This window comes from Raphanus sativus, chromosome 9, assembly GCF_000801105.2.
Source record: "Raphanus sativus cultivar WK10039 chromosome 9, ASM80110v3, whole genome shotgun sequence".
NCBI lineage: Eukaryota > Viridiplantae > Streptophyta > Magnoliopsida > Brassicales > Brassicaceae > Raphanus > Raphanus sativus.
This window is the reverse complement of record NC_079519.1, coordinates 4030320-4052736: the sequence shown is the minus strand read 5'-3', so window position 1 is coordinate 4052736 and position 22417 is coordinate 4030320. Positions and strand designations below refer to the sequence as shown.

Sequence of the window (22417 nt, the reverse complement as noted above, 5' to 3'; positions counted from 1 at the left end):
AATCTTTTCAGATTCGTTTTTTTTAAACACTGAATATTATTAAAGATAGTACAAGATTACATACAAAGAGAAGGATACCAAAAACAGGATCAGAAACAATCATACATATGCTGAGGGGTCTATGAATGAGGGAAAAGATGTTTGAGCCAAGCGGAAGAACCAACAGCAATATATGATGCAATATATGATTGGAAACGAGCCTCTTTGATGACACTATCAGCTATAAGGGCTGCTCCTTTGATGTCACATCGCTTGTGAAACTGAGCGCGCCAAGACAAAAAATGATGTAGCTTAGAACATATGTTGTGGGAGTAAAACTTGAGTGAGGGCCAGACAGTAGGATTTGAAACGGCAGTAACAAAATCACTGTCACTGCTAGCAAAAATTATATAGTCATAGTGAAGAGTACGAAGGCTATCAATTGCCCATAGCCAACTTTCCAGAGATGCATCTTCCCTACTTGTTACACCAGTAAATGATCTTTTCAGATTCTAAATACTTGAAAGTTACATTTCCAAAAAAATATAGATATTTTAATGATATTTTAATTATGGATACGAACCTACCTAGATTCTAAAAAACCATCCGAATCTGAATCAAAAGTAATAAATCGGACCATTTATTTATATATCAATGTTTTTACTTTTGGAACGTTTTGAAAACGTTGAAAGTATCACCAAACGGTCCAAATTTGATCACCAAACAGTCCAGCTCAAATCTACTAGTTTTGTTTTACAAACTGATACTAAAAGTGAAATATAAAAATACTATTTGAATAAAAATAATATTTTATCGACAGCGGATTAGGGACAGAATGTACCGTCGGAGATGTTATAGTTCCGATGACTAGGCACCGTAAAATGGCGGAGCCTACCTTGTTGCTCCGTCATGTAATCTCTGCACAAAAACGCCATAGAGAACTCATCCTCCACAGTCCTATCCACATCATGCACAAAAATAGCCGTCGTCTCTCCTTTCTTCGGCTCCTCGCGAGCATCCCCGCCGTGTAAATCGCCGACATCCTCCCCGGAGCTTCTTCGTGAAACCCCGTCGGAGCATCCACCATGATTAAATCCCACTCCGTCTCGTAAACCACCTCCGGTAAGCCCTTCAGAGCAAGCTGGCACTTGGAAACTCTGAGATCCGTCGACACGCTAGGACGGCACTCCTCCCTATCTCTCGCCGCCGACATCAGAGCCTCCGCGTCTCTTACCTTGGTCTCGTACCGTACGTGGTACGATTCCAGAGAAGGGAACTCCTCGGCGATCTGGCGTATCCATGACTCGTCCTCGTCTAAGAATACACTTCTTCCTCCGTGGTTTAGTGACGCCCACATCAAGCTGTCGTGGCCAAGACCAAACACAAGAAAGTTGCATGGCGATGCTTTGTCTAGGACCTGATGCACCTTAAGTTAATTAGTTTTTCTTTTGTTTTTTTTTTTGTTTTGTTTTTTTGGTTTTTTTTTGTTTTTGTCTTGCATGTTGTTTTGTTAGTCTTTTTAGTTACCTTCTTGGTGACGGAGATTTCAGAGAGTGTTTGCTGAGGAGTGACGTTGGAGGCGGCGTAGTGGATGAGAGCGTCGGCAAGCGAAGGAAGGATCTTACCGCAACTCACGGAGTCTGCGCTCTGTTCTTTAGTTCTGGTGGAGGAGCTGGAGATCTGGATAGTTTTGGCCGGCGCTGGCTGAAATGAAGACGGTGAGAAATCGGTTCTGGTGATGAAGAAGAGAGTGATCACGACGAGAGATGCTAAGCTAGAGATAATGAGTTTCAAGGTAATCGGAAAGTGGAGACTAGTCGTCATTGTGATGGGATTGTGTTAATTTGAGTTGCTCAAGTGAGAAGCGTTACATTTTTTACTAAGGTTTTTGTTTTCTTTAGGGGACAAAGAGACAAACTCTTTTAATTTTTCTTTTGGGATTATGTCATGTGGTGGTTTGGTTATATGGTGTGTCTCAATTGGATTGGTCGATACTAACAATGATTACTTCGAATAGTTAATCTAGGGTTGGTGTCATCATCACCTTATAGGACCAAGATAGCAAAGAGTGAAATGTAGCATACTAGCAGTTACATATTCTCTTTTGCTATCTTTCATTAATTACATTGTGAAAGATATACTACACCGCATGTTACGTTTTTTAAGGACGGTGAATACGAATTTGATACAAACTCAACATCGAAATTAACGGATAGCCAGTCATATTATTCAGATGTTTTATTACAATCCAAAACCAAAAAGCTTTGAATTCTACACAGCCAATTAATTCGTTAACTGCAGTAGAAAATTTATAGACCATATGGTATTCCTTTGCAAGGTGATTTCAAATGACTGGTTGGAGAAAACATCCGTCACAGCCAGCCAAACCACGTAGAAGCTTTCACGGATATCCAGAAGCAATTCGGAAGGCAGTTCTCGACGGAAGGATTTTAGCCAAAAAAAAAAAAGATGATACTCCATGAAAGGAAGACAAGAGAAATAAGAAACCCCAGAGAATCAAAATATCTAAACTATGCTAAATTAAATGATAGAAAAAAACTTTTATAAGAAGTTGACGCGATAGTGGTTGCTTTTGTTTTTTTCTTTCTTAAAAGCCTATGAGAAGAGCTTGTAGCTTTTTGCTGAAAGGATAATGTGTCTCATTCCTCCAATGGGCGCGAAGATTGCTATCAAGACCCCAATTGTTATTGCAAACTGTAGTTAAATTAAACAAAGTGTTAGAGAGTTATTAGTGTAATCACCTTGTGATTAAGTCTAGTGGAATCAAGAAAGAGAGACTAACCCAAGAGGCAAACCAATGGAAGCTAAATAGTTTTGGTCGCTTCATGACCAACCATATAATGCAAGGTATCTGCAAATTATATAGGTACGTCTTACATCATCCATCTTATATTATATAAATCTAGTGTTTGCAAACAACTTGAGATATGTTCATAACTTTTTGTAGACTGTGACTTACGAAGTATGAGGTTGATGCGAAGACTAGGCCACCGAAGAACCCTAAAAGACCTCCGAAGAAGGGGATACAAATTGCAGTAAGACATACAATTGCTACACAACACACAAGAAAGTGAATCTCAGTTTTACATGTCTCCAGAACCAAAAAAAAAAGTGAAAAAGAAGATAAATGAGAACTAACCAACGTATGTGCTACGTGCAGCTAGACGCAGCATTGCTGAAGGAGTGAGCTTCAGCGTTTGCACCAGATATGACTCGATCGTGTCAAACACCGACATCGCAAAAACCTGTCAAGATAAATCATCAGTTACATTGTAAATCACATTTTCAAGAAAACGAAACAGAACAACAAGAAGAAAAAAAACTAGACCTGGTAACTTCCAATGACATGGATAAAGACCATGAAATTAGCTGCAGCAATAAGCCAAACAGGTCTCTCAAGGGAAATGAGGACATCATCCTCAACATGAGCACCAAAGGCCCAGTAACCAGAGATAGCCACACAGAGGTAACAAACGATGACGATGAAGTAAGCGACCACGACTCCTTTCCACATTGGTTTCTTAGAAGGGACTTCTGGTGTTGAAGGAATAGTAGCTTGGATCTCAAGAACCACACTGTGTCCTGCGAACGCAAACGCTATGGTTCCAATGCCATTAAACGCGTCAAAGATCATTGAGGCCGTGGTGTGTCCTCTGACTCCGTACTCAGCTGGATGATGCTCCGTTCCTTTCACTATCGACGCTACAGACGCTATCATTGAGTACCTAACAAACAAAGAGAGATCAGAAAAAAAAAAAAGAGAGGATGTGTTGGGTTTAGGGTTTGGTGACAATACAAGAAAGACATAAGAGCAGCGAGAAGAGAGATGATCTTGATAGAGTTGAAGTCAGGAGACTGAGAGAGACCGACTTGGAGCACACCGAACCCGAGGATGTAATAGGTTTGACGGACATGATGGAGATGGGGAAAAAGAAGCTCGACGAATTTCTTAAGCGATTTGCCTCCGGTCACGTTGTAGACTATGTCTGAAGCAATCTGGACCATAAGCTGTTGCGGCAAGACGATCCAGTAACCTAACCTTGGTCCGAACGCTTCTTGGCCTAGCTCCCTGTAACGGTCAAAGCGTTTCCCGGGAACGCTTTCGTGTAAGTGCACCATTTGCCATAACGAGTAGAACGTTATAAGCCATGATACCATTATTGCAACAAGCCCAGGTCCCCTGTTACGATAATAATTAATTAATTGATAGTTAATTACAACTTCTAATCTGTGAAGAAAACGAAAAAACAAATAATTTAAAAAGAACATTACCAGCCAAGTTGTGACATGGCGAAAGGGAGACCTAGAACTCCGGCTCCGACCATGGCCGTGACATTATGGAAGGCGGAGTAATACCACTTGGCCTCTCTAGACGCCGTAATCGGTAACCAATCGTTGTAATCCATTTGCTTCTCGTTATTCTTCTCCTCATCATCCTGATCAAGATTTTGTAATGGTTTTATATAGACATGACATTAAATATCAAGAGGAAAACTGTTGAGTTACCGTATGTTGGCGTTACAAGAATTTTTTATCAGAGTGAATGATTTAATGTTCATTGCTAAAGTGTTAAGTATATTTATATGATCAAAATTATTTTCTAAATTCAGTTCAAGAGCACCAACCTTTAGAAACGGTATACATTTTCTAGAAGAAGAAAAAAGAGATCAAGTGAGGAGAGCATATGATCAAATGTTTACAGTCTGCATTGATGAAAACTACTTATTCATGTGATATATACACAGATTAAAAAAATATTTGTAAGGCAGAGAAAGCCTATTACCGCTGAAGGAGGCGCATTGAATGTCATTCTTGTTATGTGTTTTCTTTAATACCCACAAAAAAATTAAAATACAGGGAAATGTATTTTTCTTTTTTTAGTATAAAATACGTATAGAGAAGAAAACAAAAAAAAAAATTGAAGAGTGATTACTGTTTTTTTTTAATGGTATGATTAGGGATAATGATAGTTTAAATAGAGAGGTAACTAGGGTGAAAATAATTTCTTTTATTACTTGGATCATAGGAAAGTGAGGATGGTCTTTTGAACGAGTCTGCAGTTACTCCCAAATCCAACGATACTGGTCTCTTCCTGTTCCTTTACTCTCAGATCTCTTCTTCTTCTTTGTTTTATTACCCACGTTTCTAGCCTTAGTTCATCCCGATAAACCAGCGTTCCCACAATTCATTAAGCCAATTGAAGAATATTTTTTAAAAACTTAAAAAGTCTACAAATCGTATAACAGTTTAAGAGATAACTATAAAAACTAATCAGCTTATTACACAATTTTACTGTTTACTGCTCTTTTCTTTTGAAAGAAAATCATTTTTAAATTGCTGGAATACGACCAATAATTTTGTTTGACTTTTTACCTTTTTAGCATTCTATCAAAGGCAAATCTCTTAAATATAACAAAATAGTTTGTCACAAAAAAAACCACAAAAATGACCAAAATAACATTTATTAAAGAGTAAAAAGATCAAACTACAATTTATAGATAATACATTTAGCATAAATATTTTTAGGTATTTTTAAATAAATAAATATAAAGTTTATCCGAAAAACTAAATCCTAAAACCTAACTCTTAGTCCCTAAATCCCCATCCTCAAAATTTAAACGATAATTTCTAATCATTTAACCCTAGTGGTGTTACTGGTGTATGCGTTTTCTACCTTTTAATATGTTATTATGTGATTTTGTGCTATTTTGGAACATAAAACATGTTTAAGTACTATCTTAGAGTATTTCCTTTTTAGTATTGTTAATGAATTGTCTACTTTCTACTCTATGCTTTTTGCAATGTGATTTCTAACATGTAAAATAGATAAATAAATCTTAATGCATAAAATTTTAAATTTTCTCCAGAATTCAGCTTCTTTGTTGTGGAGTTTTGATCAGCTTGAAGAGTAAAATAAGAGCTGCGTATAGATTTAGCATGATATGTGGAATCGTTGCCACTTTGAAATACTATATCAAAAATGAGTAGCACATTTCTTGGAGTTATTTTGGTTTTGCTTGCAAATACATGTTTGCTTGACTCTCAAGTCAACAGAAACCTTGGGTGTATGTACAAAAGGAAGTTTGACTGGCTTCACGCACTTAAAAGCCCAAACAAAACGCTTGATGAGTTTCTATGGCTTTGATGTAAACCTCAAAAACATGTTGCTATGTTGTTTTAATTTTTCTTCTCTCACTCTCACTCTCTCTCTCTTTTAACTACCGAGCATCTCTTCCTCTGTAACGCTGCTGTTGCCCTGACTTTTCTACACGAGCTTTGCGGACAGCTTGTTGGATCTGCTTCTCGTGCTCTTTGAGCATTTCATCAAGATTTCCACCAGGAGGCATCAATGGTCCTGAGTAATGAATCCTGTTTTTCCTCGGTGCGTTTCCCTGACCACATCCCAAAACAACTCAACACTTACTTACCAAAAGGTTAATGCACACAGAATAACTAGAAAAAGGAAACGTGAGGCTTACGGTTGAGTAATCTCTGTTGGAACCTCTCCTACAAGAATCACCAGACAAGTCTCCTGTTTGTGTTATCCTAGACTTCAGCTCTGCATTAGTTTGCCTTCTGATGCTTCCTCCTCTGTTCCATTCTGTATCAGAAACACTTGGGTGAACCATTGTAGAAGCATGACCGTAGCCATTCTGCTGGATCCCTCTTCTAGGTGGTTCAATCCTAAACCCTGTGCCACCTTCCTCGTCTGTTTTGAACTTATGGCTTATGCATGTGACCTTAGACTGCCCTGCGGCTATAAACTCAGGTGTCTGCGCAGTTTTAAGATCTTTTTGTCTCCCTCTTGTCACTGTCTCTCCCCCTCTTCTCTTGTTATCCTCTGCCTTTACTCTGCAACCAAAACATTAATAAAAAAACCCAACCCACAAGAGAGAAAGAACAGTGAACTGAAGATGTCTTACTTTCTTGCTTCTTCGTTGCGAAGCTTAGCGTCAAGCTCCTTGCTTGGTGGGTATCTAGGTAAGCTTGATGGATTAGCAGGGAGAGGCTCCGTGGTGAAGAACTGAAAAGAAGAAAGTTTTCAACTGATCATGACAATGCATCTAATAACTTGCGAAAGAAGCATAGATTTAGGGTTAGTATCAGTATATTACTATATTACCTCGCTCCTCAATGCAGAAGCAGCTGATCCACGTTTCTCAGGTTCTATCGCCAGTAGCTTGTGTATGAGTGTCAGAGCTGATACAGGGAAATGACTGAAGGTCTCAGCAAGAACAGCCTTGTAAGGGTGACTTGGTTTAAAGCTTGTTGCAAGTGGCAGAGTTTCCCTTCTCCAGTAATCTTCCGAGGGTGAACCACAGAGCTTAAAGATCTTGTGCATCTGCTCCACCTGAGAATTCAAAATGTATAATTATCTCACCAGTTGTATCCTATATTGTTAATTCTAGAGTGACTTAAATCTTAATGCACAAGTAAGAAGTTTTCCTAAAGAAAGAAAAATAATATATGTTCTCTAGATTGTAATAAATTCACATAATCAGTATACAAATAAATATTTGTCTAAATCTTGTTTTTGTTTCTGTTTTCTTTTTGATTTGCGTTTGTTCTCAACATATACTAATACTCAGAATTTGATAAATGGTAGGATTATAAAGTCATGCTAAGAAACTAAAAAAAAATGTACTAGAGTGTTCTCATTTACTTCTGTGCGTCCTGGCATGATTGGCTTTCCAGCGAAGAGCTCAGTGAGAATGCATCCGGCGCTCCAGAGGTCTATGGCTGGTCCATATTCAGTTGCACCAAGAAGCAGCTCAGGCGCTCTGTACCATAAGGTTACAACGCGACTTGTCAGCTGGAGATCTCCATCACCCCGGTAAAAATTAGCCAAACCGAAGTCACCAATCTTCAAAACACCTTCGTTATTAATCAAAAGATTAGATCCCTTAATATCACGGTGCAGGATTCCTCTTCTGTGGCAATGTTCAAGACCACGAAACAACTGTTGCATATAGCATTTTATCTGAAAAACAAAAGTCACTTGAGTTTTTTTTTCAAAACTGTTATGTTTTGTAGAGAAAACTAAATATAGGTAAATAAATAATAATACCTGAGTTTCAGAGAATTTGATTCCAGGAGTTGCGGCTAGACCTGCGAGGTCGTGTTCCATGTACTCAAAGACAAGGTAGAGACTACCTGAGAGCCTAGAGGTGACCAGACCTTCAAGCTTCATGACATTAGGGTGATCAAGCTTACGAAGAATGAGAATCTCCCTGGCCATAAACCGGACACTCTCTGGATCCATGTTAACAAACCGAACTTTCTTCATCGCCACAATCTTTCCTGTTTCAAGGTCTCTGGCTTTATACACGCTGCTGTAAGTCCCCTGCCCAATCTAAAATAATAATAATACACACACCACAAGTTGCTAATTCAGGTCCATACTAGATCTGACATTTAGAGGATCATAAACATTTTTTTTATTGTAAGCTATGCAACTTAAATATAATAGCTATTAATTTTTATTTTTTGGGGAGCAAAAAAAAGATTTATATAAACTAACTTTGTCTAACTTCTCATAGGAATCTGCACAGCGAGGAGTCCAACCCTTGATGGCTTCTCCGGCAACAGAAGCCAACCAAGACGGCCATTCTCCGCTAGTGGGTTCTGTTTTATTTCCGGTCAAACTCTCTGTCTTCTGCGTGGGCTGCGCCACCGGCATAGCCGTGACTCTTCTTGTAGGGTCCCTTGTCGGAGCTCCGACAACAACTACCGGGTTATTGCTGTTTCGATCAGAGGAGGTGGAGGGACGGCGCGCCACTGGATAACCATTAGCCACGACGGTGATGGAAGCTGAAGAGTTCGGACGTGTGATTGTGAAAGATCCTTCCGTTTTAGATGAAGAGGACGGAGGAGGAGGAGGGAGAAGCTGAAGGATGGATTTGCTGGAATCCAATAGGTCAGTGTTTGTAACGGCGGCGTTTGGAGAACGCGCGGTGGCGCAGATACAACCCATTACAGACAAACAACCATTCAAACTCCTAACTAATAGCAAGAAAGACTTTCTTTACTACTCTGTGTTTTGTTGTTTGTCTCTCTCACGTTTTTGTGATAGAGAAGTGGAACGTGCGTTCCACTCAATGACTTTTTTTTTAATGTTTCTTCTAGAATTCAAATGATTGCAAGTAGGCGACTAAACAGGCTGATTTTTTTTTCTTCTAGTCGTAGTTGGGTCTCATTGGTTTTCGTTGAATGGGCCTGTTTCAACTTGCAAAGCCCGACAATTATTTCTCTTCTTTTTTTTGTCGCCTTGTTCTTTCGTGCCAAAATTAACATGACCAAGTCCGATGAAGTCTCTGTCTGTATCAGTCTACCTGCCTTATCCGTTACTTCGACAGACAGGAGAAAAGCAATCACATCGCGTCAGTTCAATCCTGATCAAATCTTACAATTTGTTTTGTGTGTGTAGGAATTCTTTGGGATTTCAGCCTTTCAATTGTATAATAATGACATCATTTATATCCCTTGCAAGTTGGATTAGGCCAGATATTTTGAGAATCTTGAATTTTAAAACTTCTCATATACTTGGAGCTATTATTTTATGTGGTCAAGACTCAAGACAGTGCATATTATTTTATGTGATCGCCAATATATTTATATTGACAACATGGTAACAGAAAGTTTCTCAACAACATCTTCATAAATGCATAACTTTTTAAAATTAAGCAACCTAATTATAGCAAATTGAACATAAAAAATTTCCTAGAGCCAAAATTAGTAAAACAGTAAATAATGCCTAAATGTGATAGATAAATAATATATATAAATATTGGATCATAGATTCATATGTTTGCATGATTCCATACATTTTAATTATTTCAAACGAATGTAGGTAATCCACCAGTCAGATATAAGCAAATAACAAACTTATAATGGACTAGAATATTGTTTCCTTGAATGAAAGACTACATCAAAAGAAATGAAGCCGGGTAACGAAAGCTCGCGTGGCAATATAATTCCGAAGTAACAAAAATAACGAATTTCTATTCACATCCTATATTAATTACTAATATAAGGTGCTCGTAGATATAAATCAAATATATCAAATGCGACCGTCGTCTAGATAATCGTAAACAGAGATGTTCAACGTTTCCCGTTCGCTGTCTTCTTCCGTGTTCGTCATGGATGACCTATCTTCACCGCCACCACTCCCCCTCTCGTTATTTACGGAGAATCCGGCGTCTATAGCCATGCCTGCGTCGGATGCAGCTTTTTGTATGGACTTAGGAGATGTGTTGGAGGCGAGGGAAGGTTGCAGCAAGTGAGGGAAGTTAAAAGCTTCGTTGTCGAGGGAAGATGGTCGGTGCAAGCAGTAAAAGGCGACGTCGTGGGCTACGGCAGCTCCTTCGGCGGTGGAGAAAGAGCCTAACCAGAGCCGTTCACGAGTTCCCGGAACCCTAATCTCCGATACCCATTTTCCCCATTTCCGGCGACGGATGCCTTTGTACTTGGCCTGATGGGTTTCTCCGCCGTCTCTAGGATCCATTTCTTGAGATGATGATCTTGAGAGGAAGTCTCGAATATAAATACGTTGGAGGTAAAGAAAGTCAATTCCGATTGTATGAATTGTGCAATACTTATATAATACTTTTAGGTTAGAGCAAAAAATAATAATAGTCAAAGATATGACCAGGGGAATATGTGACATTGACATGCGGCTGGCACAGTTGATGTTTTCTTTTTCTAGGATGTTCTTATTGGCTTTTGAACATGTTAACGTTTACATCAACTATAAACACATTTGGATAAACAATGAAATTTCAACATATGAAACATAAAACAAGCGGTGGATACAGATGGATCACTCAACATAATGCGTGATTGGATGAATTTGTGACAACAGACTTAGCGGTACGTAACAAATTACATAAGCGGGACAAGTTTGGTGTATATAGTTTTCTTTTTAACGATAAATCCTATCAGCTGATCGAATCATGCAGTGTGGTAATCAGTCCATTATGTAATACTACATGCGTTCCTCCCGGTTTATATAGGTTTTGTACAGAAAATAAATTTGTTTTATCTAGGACATATGAAACAAATGTGATGTCGATGTAATTAGTTTTTTCTTTGTCACAAACAATGTAATTAGTTATCAATTTAGCTTTTTTGATGTTTGGATAACCAAATCAATCATTTTTATATGATGTTCGGATAACCAAATCAATCATTTTTATCGAATACTATATTTACCATACCTAAAGAAGCACCCAGTTACATGTGATTCATTTGCTCCAAAACAAAATTACTAAGGAAAAAAAATTGGCGCATCATAAATTTATTTATAGCTTTGTAAAATCAGTGTTGTCTTAACAAATTTAACGATCTTAGGCAAAATATAAAATAAAAACCTCTTTAAATTTTTTTTCTCAATCTTTATTTATTGTATTTCCTTAAACTAAAACTAAAAGTTGTCGTATTCAAAGAAGAAAAAAAATAAAAATGAGATTTTATGTGTAGATTAAAGTTTGTTAATGAAAATCGAAAATGTCGTAGGGTAATTTTTTTTGTTCTTGTTGTATTTAGATTACGTTTATTTAATTATAGACCTTTTTGTTATAATTTTACCAACTAACTGATATTTAACAAATAAAAATGAACATTTTAATTAGTAAAATAATACTAAATTTTTTTTGGACCTGTGGACCCATGACAATTACGCTTGTTGCCATGGGTTAGAGCCGACACTGCGTAGAATAAACTATATATTTGCATCATAAAGCTTATACATTTTCTGCTAATAAGAATCATGGCTCTAGTCACAACATTTAACATGCATATATCAAAAATACAAATATATCCGCCGAAGTAAAACTTAGGTGTAACATGCATGTAACGAGAGATATATGACGATTGATGACCTATATCACGACATCACGTGGTGAACCACATGCAGCTCGCCTCTCTTCCTTTCTTTTTTGGGGTTTGTGTTAAAATTCATCACGGATGACGTCATCACATAGTCTCGTTGTCTGAGTTTGACTAAAAGACAGAAAGTTGTTTTTTTTTTTTTTTTTTGGTAACTCTGGTATCTGGGCAGCCACATTCCCAAATATTCCCGTAGAGGGTCCAGCGCCCCAACGGAAGGGATGTTAAATCCGTTGTGGCCAAGGCTCGAACCCGGGTGGCGGACAATTAATACAGCTGTACCTCCTTTACCACCAAGCTACGAGCACTTGGTTAGAAAGTTGTTTGTTGTCTGTTTCGTCCTGCACACGAAAACCGAACCAAAAAAGAAAAGATACGGCGCTTGTGGTCGCAATTATATTTGCTGGTACACAAATCTAACACGAACTGCGAAGATTCCTCACACAGGGAAGATGAATCTCACTGACTTTGGAGCAACCCAATTTGAATGCAATCAACTCTCCTTTCCTATATCTACAATGACCATGTCTTCTTTTGTGTATTCGAGTTCGCGTCACGCCACATAGTTTATCACAATTCACAAAATAATATTTTCCTAAATTATGGTTTAACTTATTTTAGGCTTGCAAAAATTTATTAGAAACATATGGCTAACATTTTCCCAGAAAAAGAAGAAGATATGGCTAACATAAAATTTTAAGAACAATAAAAATATGAAGAGTGTTAATATCTATATTGATAGTATATAGAAGCTGAAATTTAAAAGACTAAACATTTTAGTGTAACTTTACTAATTTTATATACACTGTGAATATTAACCACTTAAAATTTAAGGGCTCGTGTCATTGTTCGTCGGCTATGTCTAGGACTAACACTTACATAATGGTATAAAATTTAAGAAACGGCAAGTGATAGAGGGAAAGAACAAAGAATATCTTATATTAAGAGGTAAACACACAAACAAAGCAAAGGCAAGACATCTCTATAAAATGTGATTCATATACTAAGACATGGTGTGAATTTTGTTACTTAAAAAGTATGTTGTTTGTTTCTCCATTTACTGAATAATGCTTCCACAAATTGCACAAGGGAGGTAAAGCAAAAACCAGACCAAAGATAGATATATTGATCTCTACTTGAAAGCATCAGAAGCAGAGTAAAGGAAGTCCAAGAACCCTGTCCCCTTCAATAGACCTTTACCTGTCAATAGCTCAAAATCTAACAGCAGTAAGAATCCTATCACTGCTGCTTTGCCATTTATCACTTCGTTCTTCCTTGAGAAACCAAATCCTTGAGAACCCTCGTCCACCACCATCCTCACCTGTTTTTTTTTTCCACATCACTCTTTTTGGTATTCTTTGATTGAAACATAGTTAAATTTTCGAGGCTTATCTAATTTGTTTTACCTCGTCTACGTTGACATTGGTTGCTGTGAGCCCAGGCTGAGCTTTTCCACTGAAGACGATTTCAGCAGCAGCCTCGTTCTTCCCGTTGCCTCTAATGCTGATGTAGATGTTTTCTTCATCAAATTTGACAGGGTACACAAACAGCTTTCTCAGTGCAGGTGTCAAGACTCTGAGAACCGGGTTCTTTGGGTACCATTCCTTGATCTCTCCGGTTCTGAGATCAAATGTACTATCCGTTGCCGGGCACACAATGCAACCATCCTGTTGTCAGAAGAAGAAGAAAAAAAAGAAGAGAACCGTCAGTAAAAAGCAGTTATCAAACTAAAGACCATGAGTCCATGAGCATCACAATAGTATAGTTAACAACCCTAACAAAAGATACGGTGAACATTATGTCTATAAAGCGAATCTTTGCACCCACGTTAGCCGTGACTGATTCAGTATCAAGTCAAGAAATTTCCAACTAAGCAAAGAAGTTATAACATGTCCAAAAAATCTTATAAAGCACTTATCATTCCATATAACTAACTCACTTATCAATCTTATAAAGCACTTATCAATCTTATAAAGCACTTACCACTCCATATAGGTAGCTACATTTCACAGCGAGGTAATACATACTATAGTGTTCTTAACTGTAGAATCAAAACAGCACTGAAGCTAATGCAGAGAGGAACCAGAAGTAACGAACTCACAAACAAGTCACTTTTACTCTGTCAAGCATTTTCACAAACACCTTATATACACTCGAAGTTTACTCAATCTTTACGCAGTAAACACTTAGAATAAACACATAAAAAGAAGGAGAAACCTGACCTGAGTGAGCTTAGCGTTGAGAAGCCCCTCGCTGTAGGCTCCTTCGGCGGGAGAACGGTTCTCAATCGCGAAGACATCGTTCTTATACCAAAGCAGCAATATCGTCTCGTCGTCTTGGATAATCACTCTCCGTTCACCTTTCGGAAGCGCGGATAACGGCACCACCGGCACCCAGTTTCTTCCCGGGGAAGCAACGGACGAAGAAGAAGAAGAAGAAGAAGGAGGAGAGACCTCCGTCGCCTCGCATCTGACGATTCCTACACTCCTCTGTTTCGAGTTTTGGTTTAAACGGTAAGTGAGAGAGAACCGGCGGTTGGGGCGGGTATAGAGCGGGAACGATTTGGGAAATGACGTGGCGCGGGTGAAAGAGGGAGGAGGAGGAGGGATGGAGTAGTTACGTGGGAGAGAGGTGGATGCGGTGGTCGCCATGGAGGAGAGTGAGAGAGAGCTCGAGAGGATAGAGGAAGTGCATTTGTCCAAGCCACACACACAAGGAAGAGGGATGTGGATAAGGGAGGAGGATCATGGTAGCCACACTTTTTTTTTATATGGGCCTCTGTTTTGCCAGCACCCCTCGCTCTCTTCCTCATATTTTCGAAACTGATGTTAATGGGCCTTATAGAATTGTAGGTCAACATGGGTCTTGAGATGAGAGGCCCATAATCTTTCCCTGAAGATATTGGCCTAACAATCTACTGAACCACATCCACGAGAAAGGGCACTCCTGGAGATGGAAGCCAGAGACTTCGGGATACTATGTGCTGATTGCAGATATGTATGCAGCAGCTGGTTCTTGGAGTAAGCTTTTCCTTAAGTGAGGACATGCACGAGGGTCTAAGGTGAGTGAAAAAGGCTCTTGGGAGTGCTTAGATTGACACAGCTCTGTCTTTTGAACTGTTCCATGTGGGAGACACATCATGCCCTCAAGCATGTTATACACACATCCTCGGTTAGATGGACTGAATCAGCTGATGAAAGATGCTACTGGTTATGCTACCAATGAGGAGCAAAGTTTAGATGACGAACTTTAAGAATTAGGATGAACGTGACACTCGCGAATCTTATTATCTTATTCATATGACAGAGCTCTATTTAGTCAATAACACACATAATATATACGCCTCTATATCACCCGACCGGAAACAATCCGTATACACATGACAGACTACTTAGAGTAGAATCGTATGGCACTACTAGTATATATTTTCCTGCCATTAACACAATTTGGACAACGGTGGGACTTGCTGTGGAAGCATATTTCCTATATACCACAATGACAACTTATATTTGCAAGGTGATAAACTTCATCAGGCAGTAGGAGCTTTATAATTACATCAGAACTGGTCAGCTAATTGAGGAAACTTCTGCAGCAGCCAGGTAACTCCCTTTATAGCAGCCTGAACACAAATGCAAAAAGTGCAAAAGATTGTTAATAAATAATATGCATCCATCCACACACTAAAAAATCAAGTAGTAGCTGATGTCACACCAGAACAGTGTCTCCAGGTTTGATTGCAGGCTCGACGCAGTCCCTTCCATATCTGCAAACAAAAACGCCCGGCCAGGCCAAGACAAATTGGCATTAGTGTCGGTCCATTGTAGCAGAAAGCGGCAAAGTTGTGTAGGGAAGAGAGTTTGTGCTTACACAATCTGTCTCTTGCCATCAATAACTTGTAGCTTGTAAAAGCTGCAACCTTTACTAAAGGGGAAGTTCTTGCCTTTCCACTCTGTTTGAGAAACTCCCAAGAGTATAATAAGCTTTGTGTTTTATGTCATAAAAGAACCTATCTTTGGAAAACTAACCTAAATGCCACGAAACCCCAACAGCTGACGTGTCCTCTTTCGAAATGTCATCGATCACGAACTGAAGGTCCGTGCTTGTTGCTTCGATGAACTTCCCGAAGAAGTCTAGAATCGCCTGCGTCAACGGCGTTAATCGAGATTAGGGCAAGAAATAAGAGAGAAGGAGAGAGACTGACTAACTAGCTCATTGGTTCACAAACCGTTCGGCCGACGAAAGGGGAAGAGAAGACGAGATCCTCGTAGACGCAGTCCTGAGCGATGAGGTCTGTGACGGAGGATAAGTCGTGGACGTTGATGGCTGCGTAGAAGCTGGAGACGACTTCGTGCGCAGGTGTCGGAGCTGTTTCGAGGACGACGAAGTCGCTGACGCTGGCTGTCTCTGACTCTGACGGTGGTGACGTGGCTGCTTTTGCAGCCAGACGAGAGGATGCGAACAGTTGGTGACGTGTACGAGTGGGGATTGTTGGATTCGTGACTGTGTTTCTGAGGGAGAAGAGAGGAGGAAGATGGTGGAGAGGGACGAGAGACGGAGACGGAGACGTCAAAGAAGGGGCGAGAGATACATTGAAGCTCATCGTCTGTTTGTCTTGGAATTTGATTTACTGGAGGCCCGAATGGCTTTTTGGGATTTTTAATAGCGGATTATCTGCAAAACTCTTCTTTTTTTCTTTTTTGTCAACTGCAAAGCTCTTTTTACGGCTAATGAATTTTTTTTTTTTGTTTTTGGTAAAATTACGGCTAATGAAATATACACTTGAGCTATTGAAAATTGTGGAATTTTCCTTTGACAATTTGAATTTGATTCATAAACATGAGATATAAGCAACATAAAATATTTAGTGCATGATTGGTTTTGTTGGAATGTAAAAATGTTTACATCACTTTTTATATCATGTCTTTGAAAGATGTAATTAGATGTACATTTTGTGGGATAAAATTATGTGAAATAAATTATTCGTAGACTTTACATATTTTTTTTAAAAGTTGTATGGAAATAAAATTAACCTTTTAAAAAACTGAAATAAAATCTATTTCACTAGTTTCAATTAGAGTGAAGTAAAAAACATTCAAATGTATTATTAACAGAAAATAGTTTAGTTTTTAATTTTAATAAATACTATTTTTTTAAAAAAAAATTGTGTAATATTTTGATGCTACTTTTCATTTATTAAATAGCGAATGCTATAAAAACTAATTTTGTGGAGTATTTTTCTTTTTCTATTAGCTACTAATATATTAATTTTTATTTATTAGATTGGTTGGATATGTATTTGGTTCTAGTTTTTATCTGTAACCACAAAAAAATATCAATTATGATTTATTTAATTTTAAAGATAAAAAATAAACATTATTTTAAAAAAATTATTTATTAAACTGTAGAAAAAATGTTTACTGTAAAAACAACTTTTCATATTTAATTTGTACAGCTAAATAAAATACAATTACATCAAAAGAATTATTTATAAACTAAAGTCCACAGTAATATTTATATAACTACAGTCCAACAGCTAATGCTATAAATACTAACGACCACAGCTTAAGCAAGTGGTGAGTGTCACCAATGGAAGTAATCTCGTCTCTCGGATTCCGAGACCTCCCGTCCCTTACACTGACCTCCAGCCTCAAAGGCAGACCGCCATCAAAATCTCCGGCCAGACCCAGCAGAGCTAGACGCCTTTCTTCAACTCCCCCCGCCAACAAAAAGCCCAAACCTTTCAAGGAGAGAGACGCTTTCCCTTCCTCCCTCCCTCTCCACTCCAAGAACCCACACATCATCCACAGAGACCTCCAAGGCCTCGCCCGGCGGAACAAACTCGAAGACGCCCTCACGGTTCTCGACTACCTCGAACAGAGAGGGATCCCCGTAAACGCGACGACTTTCTCCGCCCTCTTGGCCGCCTGCGTTCGCCGGAAGTCGCTGGTTCACGGCAGGCAGGTCCACGTCCACATACGGATTAATGGGTTGGAGAAAAGCGAGTTCCTTGGGACGAAGCTCGTGCATATGTACACGGCCTGCGGCTCGATCGAGGACGCGCAGAAGGTGTTCGACGAAAGTCCTAGCTCGAGTGTTTATTCTTGGAACGCGTTGCTTAGAGGAACGGTGATCTCCGGGAAGAGACGGTATCAGGATGTTGTGTCTACGTTTACGGAGATGAGAGAACAAGGGGTTGATTTGAATGTGTATAGTTTGTCTAACGTGTTCAAGAGTTTTGCTGGTGCGTCTGCTTTGAGGCAGGGGTTGAAGACGCATGCTCTTGCGATTAAGAACGGTTTGGTTTGTAGTAGTTTTCTCAAGACTTCTCTTGTTGATATGTATTTTAAATGTGGTAAAGTAGGGCTTGCGCGTAGAGTGTTTGATGAGATTGAGGAGAGAGATGTTGTTGCTTGGGGGGCGATGATTGCTGGATTGGCTCACAACAAAAGGCAGTGGGAAGCGTTGGGGTTGTTTAGGATGATGATAAGTCAAGAAGGGATATATCCTAACTCTGTTGTGATTACGACGATTCTTCCTGTGATTGGGGATGTTAAGGCATTGAAACTGGGGAAGGAGGTTCATGCTCATGTGTTGAAATCGAAGAGTTACGTGGAGCAGCCGTTTGTTCACTCTGGTTTGATTGATTTTTATTGCAAGTGTGGGGATATGGTCTCTGGGAGACGGGTGTTCTATGGATCTAAACAGAGGAATGCCATTTCTTGGACTGCGCTGATGTCTGGATACGCAGCCAACGGAAGATTTGATCAAGCTTTGAGGTCTATTGTCTGGATGCAGCAAGAAGGGTTTAAGCCGGATGTTGTTACCATTGCTACTGTTCTTCCTGTTTGCGCAGAGCTGAGAGCTGTAAAGCAAGGAAAAGAAATTCATTGTTATGCTTTGAAGAATCTCTTCTTGCCAAATGTATCGTTAGTCACTTCCTTGATGGTGATGTACTCAAAGTGCGGTGTTCCAGAGTATCCTGTCAGACTTTTTGACAGGTTGGAGCAAAGGAATGTCAAAGCATGGACGGCCATGATTGACTGCTATGTGGAAACAGGGGATTTAAAAGCAGGGGTCGAAGTGTTTAGATCAATGCTGTTATCAAAACACAGGCCGGATTCTGTTACTATGGGTAGGGTTTTGACTGTTTGCAGTGAGCTCAAAGCATTAAAGCTGGGGAAGGAGATTCATGGGCACATCCTGAAGAAAGAGTTCGAGTCGATCCCTTTTGTTTCTGCAAGAATCATCAAGATGTATGGACAATGTGGAGATCTCAGAAGTGCTAATTTCTCCTTTGATGCTGTTGTCGTCAAGGGCTCACTGACATGGACCGCCATTATAGAAGCCTATGGATGCAATGGACGCTTAAGAGATGCAGTGAACTGCTTTGAGCAAATGCTATCAGAAGGGTTTACTCCTAACGCCTTCACCTTTACAGCAGTTTTGTCTATTTGCAGTCGAGCCGGATTTGCTGATGAAGCTTGTCGCTTCTTCAACTTGATGCACCGGACCTACAAACTGCAGCCATCAGAAGATCAGTATTCAATGGTTATTGAACTTCTCAATCGGTTTGGTCGTGTTGAAGAGGCGCAAAGACTTGCAGTCATGAGTTCCGCTATATCCCCACAAACCTGACTGAAGATGCTGATATCTACTTTGATTCTCTTTAAGGTATCAAGTAAGTTGCTCAAAGATCACTTAAAGAGTATATTCTGCTTTCTTGTTTCGCAATAGCTTGGAGTTATTGTATATACTGGGTTTGGTTCCAGATAATGCAAGAACTAGATTGAACTTGCTCAACTTGTAACTTGTAAAAATCTTGCAGTGTGAGTTGTAGAATTTTCTTAAGATTAGTCAATTGACAAAGTAGAGAGAAAGCAAAAGTATAGTCAGAATAAAAAATATCCTATAGTTTTCAGGGATCCATACAAGATAATACCAACCAAATCCAGGTTACTAAACTACAGAATCAAATTGAATTACATAAGCATATTAGTTAACAAACAACTGAAAACAAAAAAAAAAAAAAATGAGTCACACCTCACAATCTTTAACACAGCTTATTAAATAGAAGCTATGTGTCTATTAGTAACAAACAGTTTAATTTAAAACTATTGGTGAAGAGGTCCATATCTGGGACCCATCAAGCTCATTTTTCCTTTAGAAGAATACAAGTGTCCTTCCTGCATAACTCGGATGAACTTTATTCTTTGCTATAACGTCAGAAATGAATCAGCAAACCCGTGTTCTTGATTCTAGAAACTACACCCTAATACTTGAGCATTCTAGGCCAGTAACTTAAGCTGCTATGAACCCAATATTGTAAGATTTGAGCTCTCTCCTGGTTTTAAGTATCCCAAAGAGAGTCAGTATGGTATGTATCCCAAACATTCATCCCCATATAATTGGCAAACCCCATCGAGTAGTCATCTGTTGAATGCATCAACATGGTAGGAGACCCCAAAGTTGACTCGTTGATCGCTTGAATTTCTCTGGGGGAGAGCCTGACCATCGTTGGACCTGCGTTGGAGGAGCTTGAAGTGTCCACATGCATGGCTGACTCCACCGGTTCTGTTCTGAGACAGAGTACTGCCTCGTGAGCCGCCATGCGAATGCTGTCCGAGCTCGAGTCTGCGGGACGTGGCAGGCTGCTGACGAACTCAGGGAAGTTCAGACGAGCCTCTCGTCCCCTGAAATGGAATGCTGCAACGTCATAGGCGGTTGCAGCCATTTCAGGAGTCTCGAAACTACCTAGCCAGATACGGTTCTTGGTCCCCGGTTCGCGGATTTCAGACACCCATTTGCCCCATTTCCTCTTCCGTACTCCTCTATAAACAGAGGGTATACCAGCTTGACCATCATGCCTCTCATTGTTACTGGAATGACTAAGACTAGCCATGCCAAACACACACACACAACAAGCAAGATATTTTTCTGAAAATGGTTGCCTTCTATGTAATTCGTCTGCTTGGATTATGATGTTGGAATGTTAACAAAGTTTACAGTTATATTTATAGGTGTGGATTAGTATCATCTTAAAACAGCAGATAAAGCGTGTACATGTTTTATAATATCTCAAGGCTTCAAAAGTGTTGCTTCCAGGAAACTTCAGTGGTGGTTTGTGGATTTAACAAGTGTTATATCTCAAATGGAGGATACTGTAGATTCACTTAAATAGTAATATTATGATTATAATAATGAGAATCTAAAGGAAGGAGTCAGAATCTGGATTGTGTGTTTAATATTGAAAAGAAAGTGTAGTGAAGAAATGGGAGTAGTAGAGTGTGGATGAGTTTGGATTTTTGCTATAGAAGACGCGGTTTTGTTGCATCACCTGTGGACCCATTTGTGATTACATTCCATAACTTGTGATGGTAAGGGTTGGTGGAGAAAGTGGATTTATCCTCAAACAAATGTCAAAGTTCATTGGTTCATGTACTCTTCCAGAGTCAATTCAACAAGACTAAAAAAAAAATCATTGGCAATTCTCATTTTTGGTGATAACATAAATATATTCACAAACTCTCTACTCAATTAAAAGAAACGAAGGAAAAATCATTTGTAATTTTTTTTTGCTTCCGGGAGTAGACATGAACATTAGGACACTTTTTTCTTTTCATTCAAATCGATCTTTTTCGAATCAATTTTTCAAGTTTTAACCTCTTTTGGCTAGGTTCTGTTAATATTTCAGGTTTGATTAAATTTTATAATTCTGTTTAGACCGATATTAGATTCAAACTTGTTTTATATTCAACTATTTTTACAGTTGGATAAAAATAAACATGAACACTTATTTCATATACTAATTTTTGAATTAAGTTTTTCGAATATTTGTCGGGTCTTTAAGATTTATGAAGTTTTTGGATAATATAGTAAAATTTTCATAAATTAATATTCTATAAATTAATAAATGCGATCAATTAATAAATTTTAGTGATTTTAAATTGGATTAGTTTAAAATTGACACAAATCGATAAAATAATCATTTTTATAAATTTATTGGTAAATATATATTCTCACTAAATAATGAAATGGTATGATGAAAGTAAGATTTTAAGTTTAATGAATATACAAACCTTGAAATCAACTATTTTTCTTTACAAAAGAATGTTTAAATATAGAAATATAAAAAAAACTTTTTATATATTAATAAATTTATAAATTAATAAATATTACTCCCTCTGTTCCTGAAAGTAGGATTTTCTGAAGTTTTCACGTTTACTAAGAATACATTAAATATTTACAATTTAATTTATTATTTATTTTCTTTACACACTTTCCAATAACTATTTACCAATAAAATTTAATCAATTCAAATATTTACAATTAATGTTTCTTAAAAATATACAAAATATCCTAAATAAATAGAAAATCTATCTTTGTGGAACAAAAATAAAATCCAGAAAATCCTACTTTCAGGAACGGAGGGAGTATAATTTTAACATTATTAGTTTATAGATTTTTAATGTGTATATGATATTCGAAATATTGGTTGACAGGATTCGTTCAGATATTTTAACAATTTAGATTT

The 22417-nt window shown here is 38.4% G+C and overlaps 8 protein-coding genes across 8 annotated transcripts; 1 reads left to right on the top strand and 7 right to left on the bottom strand.

Annotated features, from left to right (window-relative positions):
- Positions 1-601: 601 nt before the first annotated feature.
- LOC108823810 (glucuronoxylan 4-O-methyltransferase 3) lies at positions 602-2186 on the bottom strand. The gene is given in 3 exon segments (XM_018597091.2): positions 602-973; positions 976-1396; positions 1507-2186. Coding segments are annotated over 3 exon segments (888 nt in total). The 5' UTR covers positions 1804-2186; the 3' UTR covers positions 602-803.
- On the bottom strand, positions 2179-5172 carry LOC108823808 (lysine histidine transporter-like 5). The gene is made up of 8 exons (XM_056993695.1): positions 5016-5172; positions 4273-4436; positions 3797-4180; positions 3329-3725; positions 3140-3245; positions 2960-3051; positions 2783-2851; positions 2179-2694 (listed from the first exon to the last, which is right to left on the bottom strand). Exons 1-8 carry the CDS (start codon positions 5022-5024, stop codon positions 2596-2598), a joined length of 1320 nt encoding a protein of 439 aa, XP_056849675.1. The 5' UTR covers positions 5025-5172; the 3' UTR covers positions 2179-2595.
- An 869-nt stretch (positions 5173-6041) lies between these two features.
- On the bottom strand, positions 6042-9062 carry LOC108823807 (probable serine/threonine-protein kinase At1g09600). The gene is made up of 6 exons (XM_056993712.1): positions 8522-9062; positions 7664-8353; positions 7124-7351; positions 6924-7024; positions 6480-6852; positions 6042-6392 (listed from the first exon to the last, which is right to left on the bottom strand). Exons 1-6 carry the CDS (start codon positions 8972-8974, stop codon positions 6219-6221), a joined length of 2019 nt encoding a protein of 672 aa, XP_056849692.1. The 5' UTR covers positions 8975-9062; the 3' UTR covers positions 6042-6218.
- A 778-nt stretch (positions 9063-9840) lies between these two features.
- Positions 9841-10872, bottom strand: LOC108826607 (ethylene-responsive transcription factor ERF020). Its single transcript, XM_018599995.2, has one exon. It carries the CDS (start codon positions 10670-10672, stop codon positions 10061-10063), a length of 612 nt encoding a protein of 203 aa, XP_018455497.2. The 5' UTR covers positions 10673-10872; the 3' UTR covers positions 9841-10060.
- Positions 10873-12800: 1928 nt separating this feature from the next.
- On the bottom strand, positions 12801-14622 carry LOC108823587 (uncharacterized). The gene is made up of 3 exons (XM_018596823.2): positions 14109-14622; positions 13293-13553; positions 12801-13207 (listed from the first exon to the last, which is right to left on the bottom strand). The coding sequence occupies exons 1-3, from the start codon at positions 14535-14537 to the stop codon at positions 13019-13021; spliced, it is 879 nt and encodes a 292-aa protein (XP_018452325.1). The 5' UTR covers positions 14538-14622; the 3' UTR covers positions 12801-13018.
- A 526-nt stretch (positions 14623-15148) lies between these two features.
- LOC108824250 (uncharacterized) lies at positions 15149-16531 on the bottom strand. Its single transcript, XM_018597632.2, has 5 exons — positions 16112-16531; positions 15912-16026; positions 15754-15835; positions 15598-15649; positions 15149-15505 (listed from the first exon to the last, which is right to left on the bottom strand). The coding sequence occupies exons 1-5, from the start codon at positions 16484-16486 to the stop codon at positions 15443-15445; spliced, it is 687 nt and encodes a 228-aa protein (XP_018453134.2). The 5' UTR covers positions 16487-16531; the 3' UTR covers positions 15149-15442.
- Positions 16532-17444: 913 nt separating this feature from the next.
- LOC130500295 (pentatricopeptide repeat-containing protein At1g71460, chloroplastic-like) lies at positions 17445-19686 on the top strand. The gene has a single exon (XM_056995155.1). The coding sequence runs from the start codon at positions 17473-17475 to the stop codon at positions 19519-19521; it is 2049 nt and encodes a 682-aa protein (XP_056851135.1). The 5' UTR covers positions 17445-17472; the 3' UTR covers positions 19522-19686.
- Positions 19687-19760: 74 nt separating this feature from the next.
- Positions 19761-20886, bottom strand: LOC130500296 (ethylene-responsive transcription factor ERF021-like). Its single transcript, XM_056995157.1, has one exon. It carries the CDS (start codon positions 20783-20785, stop codon positions 20234-20236), a length of 552 nt encoding a protein of 183 aa, XP_056851137.1. The 5' UTR covers positions 20786-20886; the 3' UTR covers positions 19761-20233.
- Between the last annotated feature and the right edge of the window lie 1531 nt (positions 20887-22417).

Bases quoted from the DNA above. Each gene is read 5' to 3' on its own strand.
- LOC130500296 (XM_056995157.1), bottom strand. From the start codon at position 20,785: ATGGCTAGTCTTAGTCATTCCAGTAACAATGAGAGGCATGATGGTCAA.
- LOC108826607 (XM_018599995.2), bottom strand. From the start codon at position 10,672: ATGTCAATGTCACATATTCCCCTGGTCATATCTTTGACTATTATTATT.
- LOC130500295 (XM_056995155.1), top strand. From the start codon at position 17,473: ATGGAAGTAATCTCGTCTCTCGGATTCCGAGACCTCCCGTCCCTTACA.
- LOC108823587 (XM_018596823.2), bottom strand. From the start codon at position 14,537: ATGGCGACCACCGCATCCACCTCTCTCCCACGTAACTACTCCATCCCT. The intron at 13,554-14,108 runs GTCAGGTTTCTC...TTCTGACAACAG, and splicing joins TCAACGCTAAGCTCACTCAG to GATGGTTGCATTGTGTGCCC. The intron at 13,208-13,292 runs GTAAAACAAATT...AAAAAAAAACAG, and splicing joins CCAATGTCAACGTAGACGAG to GTGAGGATGGTGGTGGACGA.
- LOC108824250 (XM_018597632.2), bottom strand. From the start codon at position 16,486: ATGAGCTTCAATGTATCTCTCGCCCCTTCTTTGACGTCTCCGTCTCCG. The intron at 16,027-16,111 runs GTTTGTGAACCA...CCGTTGACGCAG, and splicing joins CCCCTTTCGTCGGCCGAACG to GCGATTCTAGACTTCTTCGG. The intron at 15,506-15,597 runs GTGTGACATCAG...ATTTGTGTTCAG, and splicing joins AACCTGGAGACACTGTTCTG to GCTGCTATAAAGGGAGTTAC.
- LOC108823808 (XM_056993695.1), bottom strand. The intron at 3,726-3,796 runs GTATTGTCACCA...TTTGTTTGTTAG, and splicing joins GCTGCTCTTATGTCTTTCTT to GTACTCAATGATAGCGTCTG. The intron at 3,052-3,139 runs GTTAGTTCTCAT...TGTGTTGTGTAG, and splicing joins TGCACGTAGCACATACGTTG to CAATTGTATGTCTTACTGCA.
- LOC108823807 (XM_056993712.1), bottom strand. From the start codon at position 8,974: ATGGGTTGTATCTGCGCCACCGCGCGTTCTCCAAACGCCGCCGTTACA. The intron at 7,025-7,123 runs GTAATATAGTAA...TCTTCTTTTCAG, and splicing joins CTTCTGCATTGAGGAGCGAG to TTCTTCACCACGGAGCCTCT. The intron at 6,393-6,479 runs GTAAGCCTCACG...GGATGTGGTCAG, and splicing joins CCAACAGAGATTACTCAACC to GGAAACGCACCGAGGAAAAA.